This window comes from Carassius auratus, unplaced genomic scaffold (genome assembly GCF_003368295.1).
Source record: "Carassius auratus strain Wakin unplaced genomic scaffold, ASM336829v1 scaf_tig00033335, whole genome shotgun sequence".
Lineage (NCBI taxonomy): Eukaryota > Metazoa > Chordata > Actinopteri > Cypriniformes > Cyprinidae > Carassius > Carassius auratus.
Window position 1 is genome coordinate 1 of NW_020526072.1, and position 12,123 is coordinate 12,123.

The 12,123-nt window shown below is 39.8% G+C and overlaps 2 protein-coding genes across 4 annotated transcripts; one reads left to right on the forward strand and one right to left on the reverse strand.

Annotated features, from left to right (window-relative positions):
• Window positions 1-1,799: 1,799 nt before the first annotated feature.
• On the forward strand, window positions 1,800-5,439 carry LOC113081194 (E3 ubiquitin-protein ligase PDZRN3-like; the record flags this gene model as incomplete). Its single annotated transcript, XM_026253268.1, has 7 exons — window positions 1,800-2,062; window positions 2,185-2,275; window positions 2,509-2,604; window positions 2,777-2,839; window positions 2,917-3,018; window positions 3,270-3,380; window positions 3,500-5,439. Coding segments are annotated over 7 exons (2,205 nt in total), but the record flags the coding sequence as incomplete, so codon positions are not given.
• A 184-nt stretch (window positions 5,440-5,623) lies between these two features.
• Window positions 5,624-11,847, reverse strand: LOC113081192 (serine/threonine-protein phosphatase 4 regulatory subunit 2-A-like). Of its 3 annotated transcripts, none has more exons than XM_026253264.1 (9): window positions 11,687-11,847; window positions 10,866-10,947; window positions 9,704-9,874; window positions 9,537-9,630; window positions 9,389-9,426; window positions 9,175-9,249; window positions 8,892-9,029; window positions 8,212-8,495; window positions 5,624-6,935 (listed from the first exon to the last, which is right to left on the reverse strand). In XM_026253264.1, exons 1-9 carry the CDS (start codon window positions 11,718-11,720, stop codon window positions 6,595-6,597), a joined length of 1,257 nt encoding a protein of 418 aa, XP_026109049.1. In that variant the 5' UTR covers window positions 11,721-11,847; the 3' UTR covers window positions 5,624-6,594. The 3 variants fall into 3 exon arrangements, with proteins under 3 accessions (XP_026109049.1, XP_026109050.1, XP_026109051.1); XM_026253265.1 differs by lacking the exon at window positions 11,687-11,847 and adding an exon at window positions 11,190-11,208 and having other exon boundaries at window positions 5,625-6,935; XM_026253266.1 differs by lacking the exons at window positions 10,866-10,947; window positions 11,687-11,847 and adding an exon at window positions 10,750-10,860 and having other exon boundaries at window positions 5,626-6,935.
• Between the last annotated feature and the right edge of the window lie 276 nt (window positions 11,848-12,123).

The window sequence follows — 12,123 nt, forward strand, 5'->3', positions numbered from 1 at the left end:
AGGAACGTAAAGAATGTAAAAGATTGGATGACAAAAATTTTCTCTGGAATAGCCTTCCTGATAATGTTCGGGGTTCAGACACACTCTCTCTGTTTAAATCTAGATTAAAAACGCATCTCTTTTGCCAAGCATTCGAATAATGTATCTTTTAAATTGTGAGTGTAGTTGCATCTGATCAAATGTGCATTCTTAATCATTAGCTTGGGTTAAACTAATTTTACTTTGTTGGATCAGCAGCTATATGCTAATGTCTCTATTTGTTCTATGTTTTGCCACTGGATTTACATGTCGAGGTAACTAGGATTTACACAAGCTCCATTCTGGATCCAGAACACCTGAGAAGAGATGATGCTGACCCTCAGAGACCTCAGATGATGCTAACCCTGAATCATCAAACAGAACTAACAAATATTGCTACAAGTGTGAATGCATCATATGATAATTATTAATTAATAATATTAATAATGTTCATCGTCTGGCTGACTACGTCTTGTATTAATTTTTCTAAAAATCCTGTCAAACGTGCACAAACTGACAGTCACCACCATAAGCCACTACTAAATATTGTAGAAACATAAATTTCTGTAAAGTTGCTTTGTAAAGATTTGTATTGTAAAAAGCTCTATACAAATAAACTTAAATTGAAAAATTTAACTGAATATAATTAAATGTACCGTATTTTCCAGACTATAAGTCACACTTTTTTCATAGCTGGTCCTGCGACTTATAGTCAGGTGCAACTTATTTATCAAAATTAATTTGATGTGAACCAAGAGAAATGAACCAAGAGAAATGAACCAAGAGAAAACATTACCATCTACAGCCGCCAGAGGGCGCAATATGCTGCTCATTGCTCCTGTAGCATACACTGAGAACACAGAGCGCCCTCTCGCGGCTGTAGACGGTAATGTTTTCTCTTGGTTCTTGGTTCTAAATAAATGTGACTTATAGTCCAGTGCGACTTACATATGTTATTTTCCTCATCATGACGTATTTTTGGACTGATGTGACTTATACTTCAGGTGCGACTTATAGTCCGAAAAATACGGTAAACACTCACAAGAATGAACGAGTGAAACTCCAGCAGTGAATAGAATTGGCTTGCAGTTAAAGAAAGAGCGCTTCTAGATCAGGACAGCACATCTTATTTAACAAGGTTACATCTGTACACTACCAAGTGCTAATTAATGTACTAAGCGCTAATTGATGTAAAAGCATGTCCCGCCACCACGCGATTTCCCCCATTGATTCTGTGTCACGATCTGCCTCTAAACAGCTGGAAGCTGGGCCGATGGAGTGCGCTGTCTGGAATGGCATAATTCCGTGAAACACAGAGCAGCAGAGTGTCAGAAATCTTATATGTCCGGGAGAGCAGAAGTTGTTTGTCTGCTTTGTTGGGTAGAGAGCGGAGATTTGCCAGATAGACAGGCAACGGCGTTCGAAATCCACGCTTTTCTGAGCTTGACACGCGCCACGGCTCTCTTCCCCTGTCTGCTCGTCCTGAAGCACTTGATCAGCACGGCTACACTGCCCGACTACAATGTTCAGTAAAACTTCCGAATAATTTAAATCCGCTAGATTTTGGGGTGTGTTCTGCCGAATGTTTCAGCTGGAAAAACAGAAAAAATAACAAAAACACTACAATCACTGGAGAGCCAAGCACTGAAACAGCCGTGTGCGGCGCCATCATGAGCATATTATTTTCATGCTTGTTCAATAAATCATAAACAATTATTGCACATGCACCTGTGGAACAGTTCAAGTTCATGTGAATTTTTTCAAACTTATTTTTTCTGTAGGTAAATGGAAGAACCCTCTCTGTCGCCACCCATGATCAAGCAATAGAGGCTTTCCAAACTGCCAAAGACCCTCTTGAGGTTTGGGTACTCCGCAGGACGGCACAAAAGACTTGCAGGACTCTTAAACCAACCCGAGGAATGGACAACACTACTCAGACCAACATTACGCTGAAAACCTTGCAACAAATAGAGACTTTGGCCAACATGCCATCACCTTCTACTCCATGTATGGCTTTGCTGGACAGTTTCCGTTCACCCTCACAGTAAGTGCTAATCAGCATGGTCACCAACTGTATCATAACAAATCATTTTCAGTTTTAATTTTTAAAATGAGAGTTTCTGTGAATGAGGCTTCAGTGAATGCAAATTTTTCATTGTATTGAAGGCATCAATTGGCAAGACATGACTCACCTTATTCCTCAGACTTCCATGATGATGTACAGAAAGACATTGAGAGTGGAGGCCTGGAATATGAGGTATTGCGTTTCCATAGACTGTATTCAATCACTAAAGCAATGCATGTTCAAATCATGTTTAATCTGAGCGTCTTCTGAGGTCATTTTAATTTTGATTTCATTTACCTGCTAATATTTTCCCAAGACCACTTTAATTGCACTTGGATTTACCATGCAAATGAATCAACTTCTATTGTGCAGCAAGCACTAAACTTAATCTTTGTCATCAAAATCAATTACCTGTGTTTTTATAGGAGGTGGATCTGCAGAGGAAAACCACTCAGGATAAGCTTGGCCTGAAGTTATGTTACAAGACGGATGACGAGAAGTCTGCCATTTATATTAGCGAGGTAGGGTTCTAAAGCGGGAATTTCTCAGGACAGTAAATGTTTAGGCAGTTTTTCCAACAATTACACCTTTAATTTAGTGTGTGTATATCAGACTTGCTTACTGCAGCTTTGGGTAATCCAGTGCCCTCATCTCAAATGTTAAGTCTAAATGCACTGTTCTTACCCTGCTTAGATTGATTCAGAAGGAATTGCTGCAAAAGATGGCAGAGTTCAGGAAGGAGACCAAATTATCCAGGTAGAATTTATTCCTTTGTATATTTATATATAAAATATAAATCAAAGCTTATTGTATTTATCCTTCACATGCTGAAGATCAATGGAATGGACATCCAGAGCCATGAGGCGGCAGTGACACTTCTGACCAAGGTGGAGAGTAAGAATGTGACCCTTCTAGTGGCTCGACCAGAAAGTCAGGTCTGCTAACCGTTCTGTGCACTTCCAGATAAAGATTTTGATAAATTACATTTGATTATTGTTAGGTTTTTCCAATCCTGTTCCTGTAGGACCACCTTTTGGGAGAGTTAGGCTCAAACCCAATTTAAACACACCTCAACTAACCAAAATTGTGCATGAAGGTGGCCCTTCTGAAGCATGTTTGGACACTCATGATTTAAGTTAAAGAATTAAGAATTAAGAATGACATTGCATTTTGGTATGGGTTGCAGGATGTTGGCCGGTTGGAGAAGGATAGATACAACTTAAAAGACTTGCACGTGGGCATACTGGAGCAGCAACATCACAAGGTCAAGGAGTTTACTGCAAGTATGCTGCAGCAGGCAAGTTAATAAGGGTTAAGTCAACAGTGAAATTCTCACTTTATCCAATTAAAAGGTGCAAAACTTACTATAAAAGTGATTTGCAAGCTATTAAAAGTTCTACCCACTCAATTTAACAGAGCACAAATGAAGAAGATGGAGGCACTACAGATACGGCTACTTTACTATCCAACCAGCATGAAAAAGACAGTGGCGTAGGGCGCACAGACGAAAGCACTCGTAATGATGAAAGCTCAGAGCAAGACATCTTGGGGGATGACCAGAATTCCTTCTGTGACACTCTCCCAGAAAACTACATGAAGTACAACAATAATCTGGACACTGTTGAAAGTGGGGACATGCACTTAAGCAATGACTCCTTCCTTTCAGTTGACAATGGAGACAGTGGAAACTTCCTTGGCATACGTGGCACAACATGTGATCATTTCCGGAAACAGCTTGAACCGAAATCTCTGATGAATGGTAACAGTCTTGCGGGATTTCTGGAGCATGATGCCACACTATTTGGAAAGAGGGTAAGTGGAGACTGTGATGATCAAGAGATTCAAATACTTAATGAGGAGCTACTGAACATTGAGCTTAAGTGCCTGAGTATCATACAAGCACACAGGCTTAAGGCTGAAGTTGGTGATCTGCAAGCCAAAAATCCCAGTAACGAGCACTTTGAGCAAGTCCATCAGGACCTCATCAATAACCACGTGGACAATGAAGGCTCTACTAGTGCTTACAACACTGGAGAGAGCAGCTGGAGCTTACGTCCTGCTCTGGAGTCAGATTCTCCCGACTCCCAAAGGATGGTTGCTGGAGACAAGGGTAAAGGTTCTCCCATGCATAGACGCAACTCAACAGCAGGATGCTCCAAACATCACCTCTCCCCCATTCAGGAGATCAGTCCCACCAAGAGTTTGCCTGGAGATCCAGAGGTCATAAATCAAGGGAAAAGAAAGCAGAGTAAGAAAAAGATCCCAAGGAAGAGTCTTTTGCCATCCTTGTGTCATTCCTCATACAAGAACACCTACATCCCAGCTCATGCACAACATTACCAAAGCTACATGCAACTTATCCAGCAGAAGTCAGCTGTGGAATATGCCCAGAGCCAAGTCAGCTTAGCCAGCCTGTGCATGAATGCAGAAACCACCCCCACAGAGTCCAAGCTCAAGATGGGGTGGAAGGTAAAGATCCGTAGCGATGGAACAAGATACATCACCAAAAGGCCCATCAGGGACCAGCTTCTGAAGAAGCGAGCTTTGCACATTCGAGAAGAACGCTGCAGCGCAACTACAGATGACGATGCAGCAAGTGAACTAAAACTGGGTCGATACTGGAACAAAGAGGAGCGCAAACAGCATGCGGCACGAGCCAAAGAACAGCGTCAACGGCGGGAACTCATGAAGCAGTGCATAGAGAGCAAAGAACAAGTAGGAGCAATGGACAAGGAGGCGGATATTATCCAGCTTAGCCGTAAAAGGATGATGAAGAGGAGGAACAAGAAGATATTTGACAACTGGATGACCATTCAGGAGCTGCTGACACATGGCACAATGTCCACAGACGATAAAAGACTATATAATTCCTTTCTTTCTGTGACTACAGTTTAAGGGATTGCTTGGTTTAGGGCACTTTACTAGTTTACTGTGTAAAAATGTGTGAGGTTTAATGTGGGAAATCTTGCCTCATTTAAGGAGGTGGGTCATTTATGGACTACGTATGAAAATCTATAGAGATTTGTGAGGCAACAGTGAATATGAATTCAAACAAACTACAGATATCTTAAATATGCTTTATAGAACTTGAGGGTGCACTAACGTTTCAGTTTTTACTGAGGTTATTTTATTAAACAACTCATAGTTTAATGTATAAAACAGATGGAAATAGATTTTGTGTTAAATTCTAGCTCGTATGTGCAGTTACTGGCCATTACTTGCATATCACCCACTTGTTGTAATCACTAACACTCTTAGGTTTCACTTAAACATTGTGGTGAAAATTAGTTGTTCATGACCTGATGTTCCAAAAAGTCTTACTCCGATAAAAGGTTAGAAATGTCTCCGCTTTCACAGATTAAGCATATCACTGCTTTTATTGTGAACATTTATTGCTCTTCAGGAATACTGTCAAAAGCCCCAAGCATTCAGTTCACATTGAGATCACACAATTTCACTTTTCACAAAAGCAGTGAACACTTATTATCTACAAAATCTAATTTAAAAATTGGACATATCAAAAGGAGCTGTGGAAATAGGCATGGGTAGAACAGCCTGGATTCCTGTCCGTAGGAAGCATGAAAAGTACAGTTTAAGAGATGTTGGTGTTGAGAGTGTTGCTCATTTTAACCTTTATACAACAGCTTGCCATTGTCTGATAAAACAAAACGAAAATCTTATAACAAATAAGGATGACTCAAACAGTGGTTAAGCATATTATGTCAGTTGAAAAGACAGGCTCACTATATTAAGTTACACATTGCAACCAACAGCACTCGAGTATCTAGTGCATGGAAAATCACATTAAGTCCATTTTAGAATCTATTTATCAGCATCAGTGGTTTAATACGTGTCAGTGCTTTGCTGGGAAGCCAGTTAAAATCAAAAGGACCCTAAGAATAAAATAAAAAAATAGCAAAGAAAGGAAATCGGTCTAATGCTGATATTGAGCACTTTGTGCCACAAGCCAGCAGATGATTGCAAAAGGCAATATGAGAGGAAAGGGGTGTTCTTCTGGAATGTTTAGACACTGGTCTGCCGGCCAGCGGGGATACTGAACACACACCCCTCACCCCGACAAACATATGCACACATTCACAAAAACCAAAGATTTGCCACGTGTTCACTCTTAGTACAGCAGGAGAGAGACTGACGTGAAATGAAAGGTGTTGTACCCGATAGCTTTAGTACGTGTTTGTGAACGCCCATGATTAGAACAGGATTACAGAAAACCGCCAAAGACACAAAGCTTTCGAGTTATTCAATAGCAAACGCTCTGCTAAACCACAAGAAAGATGAACTTCCAGTTGTTTTAGTTGTTCTTAGGAGAAGAGCCCATATGAGGAGAAGATGCCTTAAGAAGGGTCATAAGGAATAGATGGGTCATGAGAGGTCTTTGGGGATGTCACCCTCCTCTCCTGGTCTATAAAGGATCTGCTAAATTAGCAGGATAAGTGATTTTTGGGGGTTTGTACAGTAGAGTGTAAAAATCAATCATTTGCGGGTGAACTTCAGTCTTGCTCCATGGTGTCGTCTGCAGTCTCTGAGCTGTCCGAACTGATTTCTGCAGTGGTGCTGCCCTCTGCCGTCAGCTCTGTGGAACTGCTGGGACTTGCAGATGGAGTCTCTGCACTGGACACTTCCTCATCACTGCTGTTATTGCTGCTACTGCTGACTGGGTCATTTCTCTCGTCGGTTTCCTGAGCCTCGGCGCTCTCTTCCCTCTCCGACCGCTGCTCTGATAGATCTGATTCACTGCCAGTCACCTGATTGTGGGAAGGGTCGGGTGAATCGTCCGAAGCCGATTTCTCAGCCCTGTTTTCCACGACCTCTGACTGTGTACTAGAAGGTTCTGCAGAGAGGAGCAGAAAATGTAAATGTATGCAAAGAGATGCTCGACAGCTGCAGATGTGCAAAGATATTAACACAGCAGTTACCCACATGAACAAGAGGGTGGAAATAAAACAAGAGAAATTTACATTAGTGACTTATTTTACATTGACTGAACCCCAAAAAATATGGTCAATGATGATTTTCAGTCACCCACATTCCTTGCACAGAGATATGTACTAATATTAATAGCTTGGACACACTGACTAAATGAGTTTCTGAATGACCAAATGTCTTTATAAAAATCAAAATTCTACAAAAGACTTAAAAATAAGTGTTTTTTTTTTTTAATCACGTAACTGATTCTAAAATGTTCAAAATATTAATAACCCAAAATGGGTAGGCGTGTCCAAACTTCTGACCATTATTAAAAGAGCATCTATATATTTCTTAAAGACATTCAGTGCTCATCCAGTTGGCTTCATCAGCTATCAGATCAGTAAACAGACTAGACATCAAGAAAAGCTCTAAAATCCTGCAATACACACTTTATCAAGACATGCTAAATCTCCAGTTTAAACACCAGACCTGACTGGCAGAGGGGGACAAGTACATTTCCTGAATGAGGCTTTTTAAGAGCCAAACGTTCAAAATAGGTTTGTGGGCTGGGGTTTGTGTGAACTCCAGCAGGACGGTTAGCAAATGGCAAGAAAGTAATCTGGTTTATTATGTTGAAGCCTAGTAAAGTAGAATGCATTTTTCATCGCTGCTCATGTCTGCAGAAATTGCCTTTGCCAAGCATGTTAGGATTTAGTTTTGCCAGTAAAGGAACAAAAACACGAATGAAGGAAAAAAAAAAAAAAAAAAAAAAAAAAAAAAAAAAAATGAACAAAACAGCACTTTCCATTTTTGGCAGGTTCCCCTAAACGGTTACCTAGCTACAGTGGTACACAGCTGCAGATGTGCAGTGTTTGTGGTGGAACTCATGTTGATACCACAATCTGAGCCACATAATACAATATTAAAAACACCTTTGGGTGGGAATGAGACTCTGGTTTGGACCAAACAAGCAAACCAAAGGTGAGAAAAGCCTAAAACAAGCAGCTGACAGCACCAGACAACAGATGAAGCCACTCTGATGATAGGTAAAATAACTTAATGAATGGCCAAGGTCCAGGATGCTTTAAGATAAACCTGATATTCATTTTGTCCATGCAGGATGTTAGAAACAAAATCTCTTTATGTGTATGCCAATATACTATCAACATAGTTCTGCTGGTAGTCATAAAAGAACGTACCTTGGTCTTCAGTGACGAATTCGTCAGGTTTATTATCCTTTGCCTCCGCAGTGATGTCTGATGAGGACTGCGCTACATCTGAAGAGCTCTCTGCCACCGATGTGCAGGGTGACTGCTTCTCATCCAGCTCTTTCTCCCTTCCATCCTCACTGTCATCCTCTTCTTCAAACTTAAGTCTCTTTGCTTCGTGCATTTCAGTGTTTGTAGCATCATCATCTTCTTCACGATGTTTACTCTTCACTGGACCAATATGTGAACCTTCTGCTTCTGAATCTGAAGTCTCACTTAAAGAAAAAGACAAAACACTTATTAGACTCCAAATACACAGTTACACAGACTGTGAAATCATAATTTGATTTTGTGGGCCTTTATACCATGGACGTTTTAAACTCATCTATGTGTTAAAATATTCACCGTGTAGCAGAAACAATCATGAGAAAGACCAAACCAGGTTGGAAAATTATTGACTATTGAAATTTATAGCATGACATTTTCTGCAATTTATGCAAAGACTAAAGTGACAATTTTGAGAATATAGATATGTAAAATAACAGTGGTGAAGACCAGTTCTTCCAAAACTGCTTCAGTAGTGAATACAAACAAAAAAGCAGTGCTCTTTCATCAACAGCAGGGCTACATGGTTTGAACACGAGTGTCACATCCTGGCATTTCAGACTTACTTGACTGTTCTGTCTGATTGCTCTGATGCTTGTTCTTTGCTGTCTGTGCTGTCAGGAAGGCCGTTGGTAGCTACACTGCTGGACAGGGAGGGTTTTGGTCTGTTCAGTGGCCTGGGTGTTCCTGGACCATTCACATTTCTATCACAGACAGCGGACAGTAATATTAGGTCCAGCTAGATTCTCTTTACAGTGAGCATGAACATTTCAAGCTGAATCGATTCAATATGTTTAGTGACCCATGAGCCTAAAGTTTCTATAACGCTGATTAAAGTGATAAACTCACCTATCGGGAAACGCTGAAGTGTTGCCAGGGAACATGACACCATTCATTCTGTTCACACAACCGGACCCTTTTTTCCTTTAAAAGTAAATAAAAGTAATAAAAGTATTAAGAACATCTGAACAGCCCTTGAAAACATAAGCATCACTAAAAACTGGTATTGAAAGCTGCCCAAACACAAAATGGTAAAATAGAGCAGAAAGAGAGTTTAACTCACTCGGAGGTGGAACACACACAGCTGACCACCATCACATTCTAAAAATGAAAAAGATTTCACTTGAACTGAGCGGAGACAGGAGCTGCTTTAAAACACGGCACAAATAAAACCATTCCCAAAGAACTGCTTATTTCCTTGAGCAACGTACCTTCTCCACACCCCTGAGAAACTTGTCGGTTCCTGTGTAGTTTCTTTTCGGCTCAGTAAGAAGCTCACAAAGACGCTGAATAGTGAAAGGAATCCTGAAAAAATAATAATAATTTTTATTCAAATGTGTTCACAGAGGCACGGTGTAATGTGTTTGTTGAGGCTTACCCGTTGTATCCACTGACGATTTTGAGAATCCTCTGCTTCATCTCCTCAAAGGGAATGTACTCCACGTTTGGATTGGCAGGTCCCCGCTGCTCTGGACACGAGGCTTTAAAATCATCCATCACTTTCTCCAGCTTAAAGAGGAAGTAGCCTTTAAACTGAGACCACTGAATCCTGATGATGTGAATGAAAAAAGAATGATTTAAAATGAAGACAGTTCTGATGAAAAAGGCAATTCGATCATGGAAATACAGTACAGTAATGATGTAACGGTTTACACAAAACAGCGCACTCCAAACAGGCAAAAATTGCTTTTAAAATTGCAATCGTTTTTCTCATATGAGTGAAAATTTGCTGAAGGGGAGGGATTATTATATCAGAAAAAAGATATCTAGGGTAATGTTTTTTTAAGTAAGAAAGGGTGCATGAAAAAAAAAGGTATTGATGTGCATGGATAAACCATTTATAATTACCACTGCAAATATTCTGTGAAAAAATAAGAATTTGCGATTGATTAATGGTGACCTTAAAAGACATGTACACTGCAATGAACACCATCCACTCAGGATAAATGAATCTAGTTAGCTTAGAGGTTTTAAGAAGCCTTATAGAAACCAATTTCTGCCTCGGGTCGAAAAAAGGTACTTATGACTTTTTAATCACACAATTTAATTCACACACTTTTGCGTTCTGATTTTTCTTCTTCTCTGAATTCTCAATCAGCGCGATTGTGTTGTGCATAAAAGTGTCGGTCTAGATCACTTAATGTTTGTATACATTATATAATTTCCATATTTATGCACTAAATGTCAAATTCACATATTTATAGTCATGAAATGAACATTTTGTTCACAGAATATATTTTATGATCCATGCATGTCCTTTCAATATAAATGTACAATTCTGAGAAAAAAAAAAAAAACAATTGCGAGATGTTAAAAGGTCAGAATCACAAGATATAAACTCAAAGAAAAAGAAAAAACTGTGAGAGAAACATACTCAGGATTATGAGAAATACAGTCAATTATGTGATGAAAAGTCACAATTACCTTTTTATCCCGAGGATTAAACCAGACTAGTGTCCTTCAAAGTACTTGCCTACAAAAGCAATATTCCCTCAACAACAGCATCTGTTGTAGAATTTGTCTGCGAGTGCTGAACTTACATGGTCTCTCCTGTTTTTGCCACATGCAACAGAAACTGATCCAAAATCGGGCAGGTTTCCTTTTCTCCTTTCTTCTCGAAATCTACAATGAACAATAAAGAAAATAATAAGGCTTCTTGTGGAAATCTCCTTTTATTATAATCGCACATTCTGTTTAATAAGACTAATGACATGACTAAGTGTATTCATGCAATTTTGTATGGAGAATGAATATGCAGCACTTTGAAATCGACATTTCTGCTGCAGACATAGTGCTTGAATGGGAGAGTTCAAAATAAACTGAATTATTTATAATTAAAAAGCGTTGTATACAAAATCTCATACCTTGAGTTTATAAACAAATTCAGCATCAATGATATATGACAGTTTTAAGGATTCACTCTGTAACTCTGGCTCCTCTTTAATAACGTAATCCACTCGCATTCAGATTTAACTCGCACAAATAAGCGCCCGAGAAACTTTTTCGCTGACTAAGCAGTGAAGTTCATGCAAGTGAGAAGTTTCTGAAAGTAAATAAGCGACAGAGCCAGTGTATTGAGAGATCTCGTAGCTCAGAGCTAACCGGCTTTCTGTCTGTTCCTGGGTTGCAGGGCACTTTATCAACTTCCGACCGGGGACATCAACAAAATCAACTCAAACATATTTTCTGTGTACCGCGGAGAACCGACCGATATCGATTACTCGTGATATTTAACGGTTTCACCCGCGAGATCAGCGGCTAGCATCGGCGGCTAGTTTTATATCCTAGCTTAGCTTACAAGCTAACGAATTAACCAAACCTTTTCTGTTAAGCATTATTGGTCAGGTGGTGCTTGCGGTACCTCTAAATGCTCCCAGAAGCGTGTCGATTTCCATTGTGGAGGTATGTTTGCTACTCTCTGAGTCCAGCTGGAAACAGAAAGATGGCAACAGCGACACGGAGAAAACAGCAGCAGATCTTTAATATGGCGCCGGTGACGTCACTGCCCGTCTGTGCTGCTGCTGCTGCTGCTGCTGTTGCTACGCATGCGCCAAACGCTGGGTCCTCGTGCATAATAATGCATAATAATCGTGTTGGTTTATTTATATATTAATATGTAATACTTGTGCTTCTGTCTACTTCTGTCTACTAAAAAAACGACTTCTGTTTACTACTGAAAATGTAAAAATAAAAGACTTTGAAGGTAAAACAACAAGTAGCAATTATGTATATTAATATTTAGTTGTTTCGGCAGAGACAAGAAAACGGCAGTCCAGAATTTTGATGTTTTATGTCTTG

What these genes read in the sequence shown, in the direction of transcription:
- LOC113081192 (XM_026253264.1), bottom strand. Translation starts at nt 11,720, where the DNA reads ATGGAAATCGACACGCTTCTGGGAGCATTTAGAG. An exon ending in GCTTCTGGGAGCATTTAGAG is followed by an intron (nt 10,948 to 11,686) that starts GTACCGCAAGCA and finishes TGTTCATTGTAG; the next exon opens with ATTTCGAGAAGAAAGGAGAA. An exon ending in ATCGTCAGTGGATACAACGG is followed by an intron (nt 9,631 to 9,703) that starts GTAAGCCTCAAC and finishes TTATTTTTTCAG; the next exon opens with GATTCCTTTCACTATTCAGC.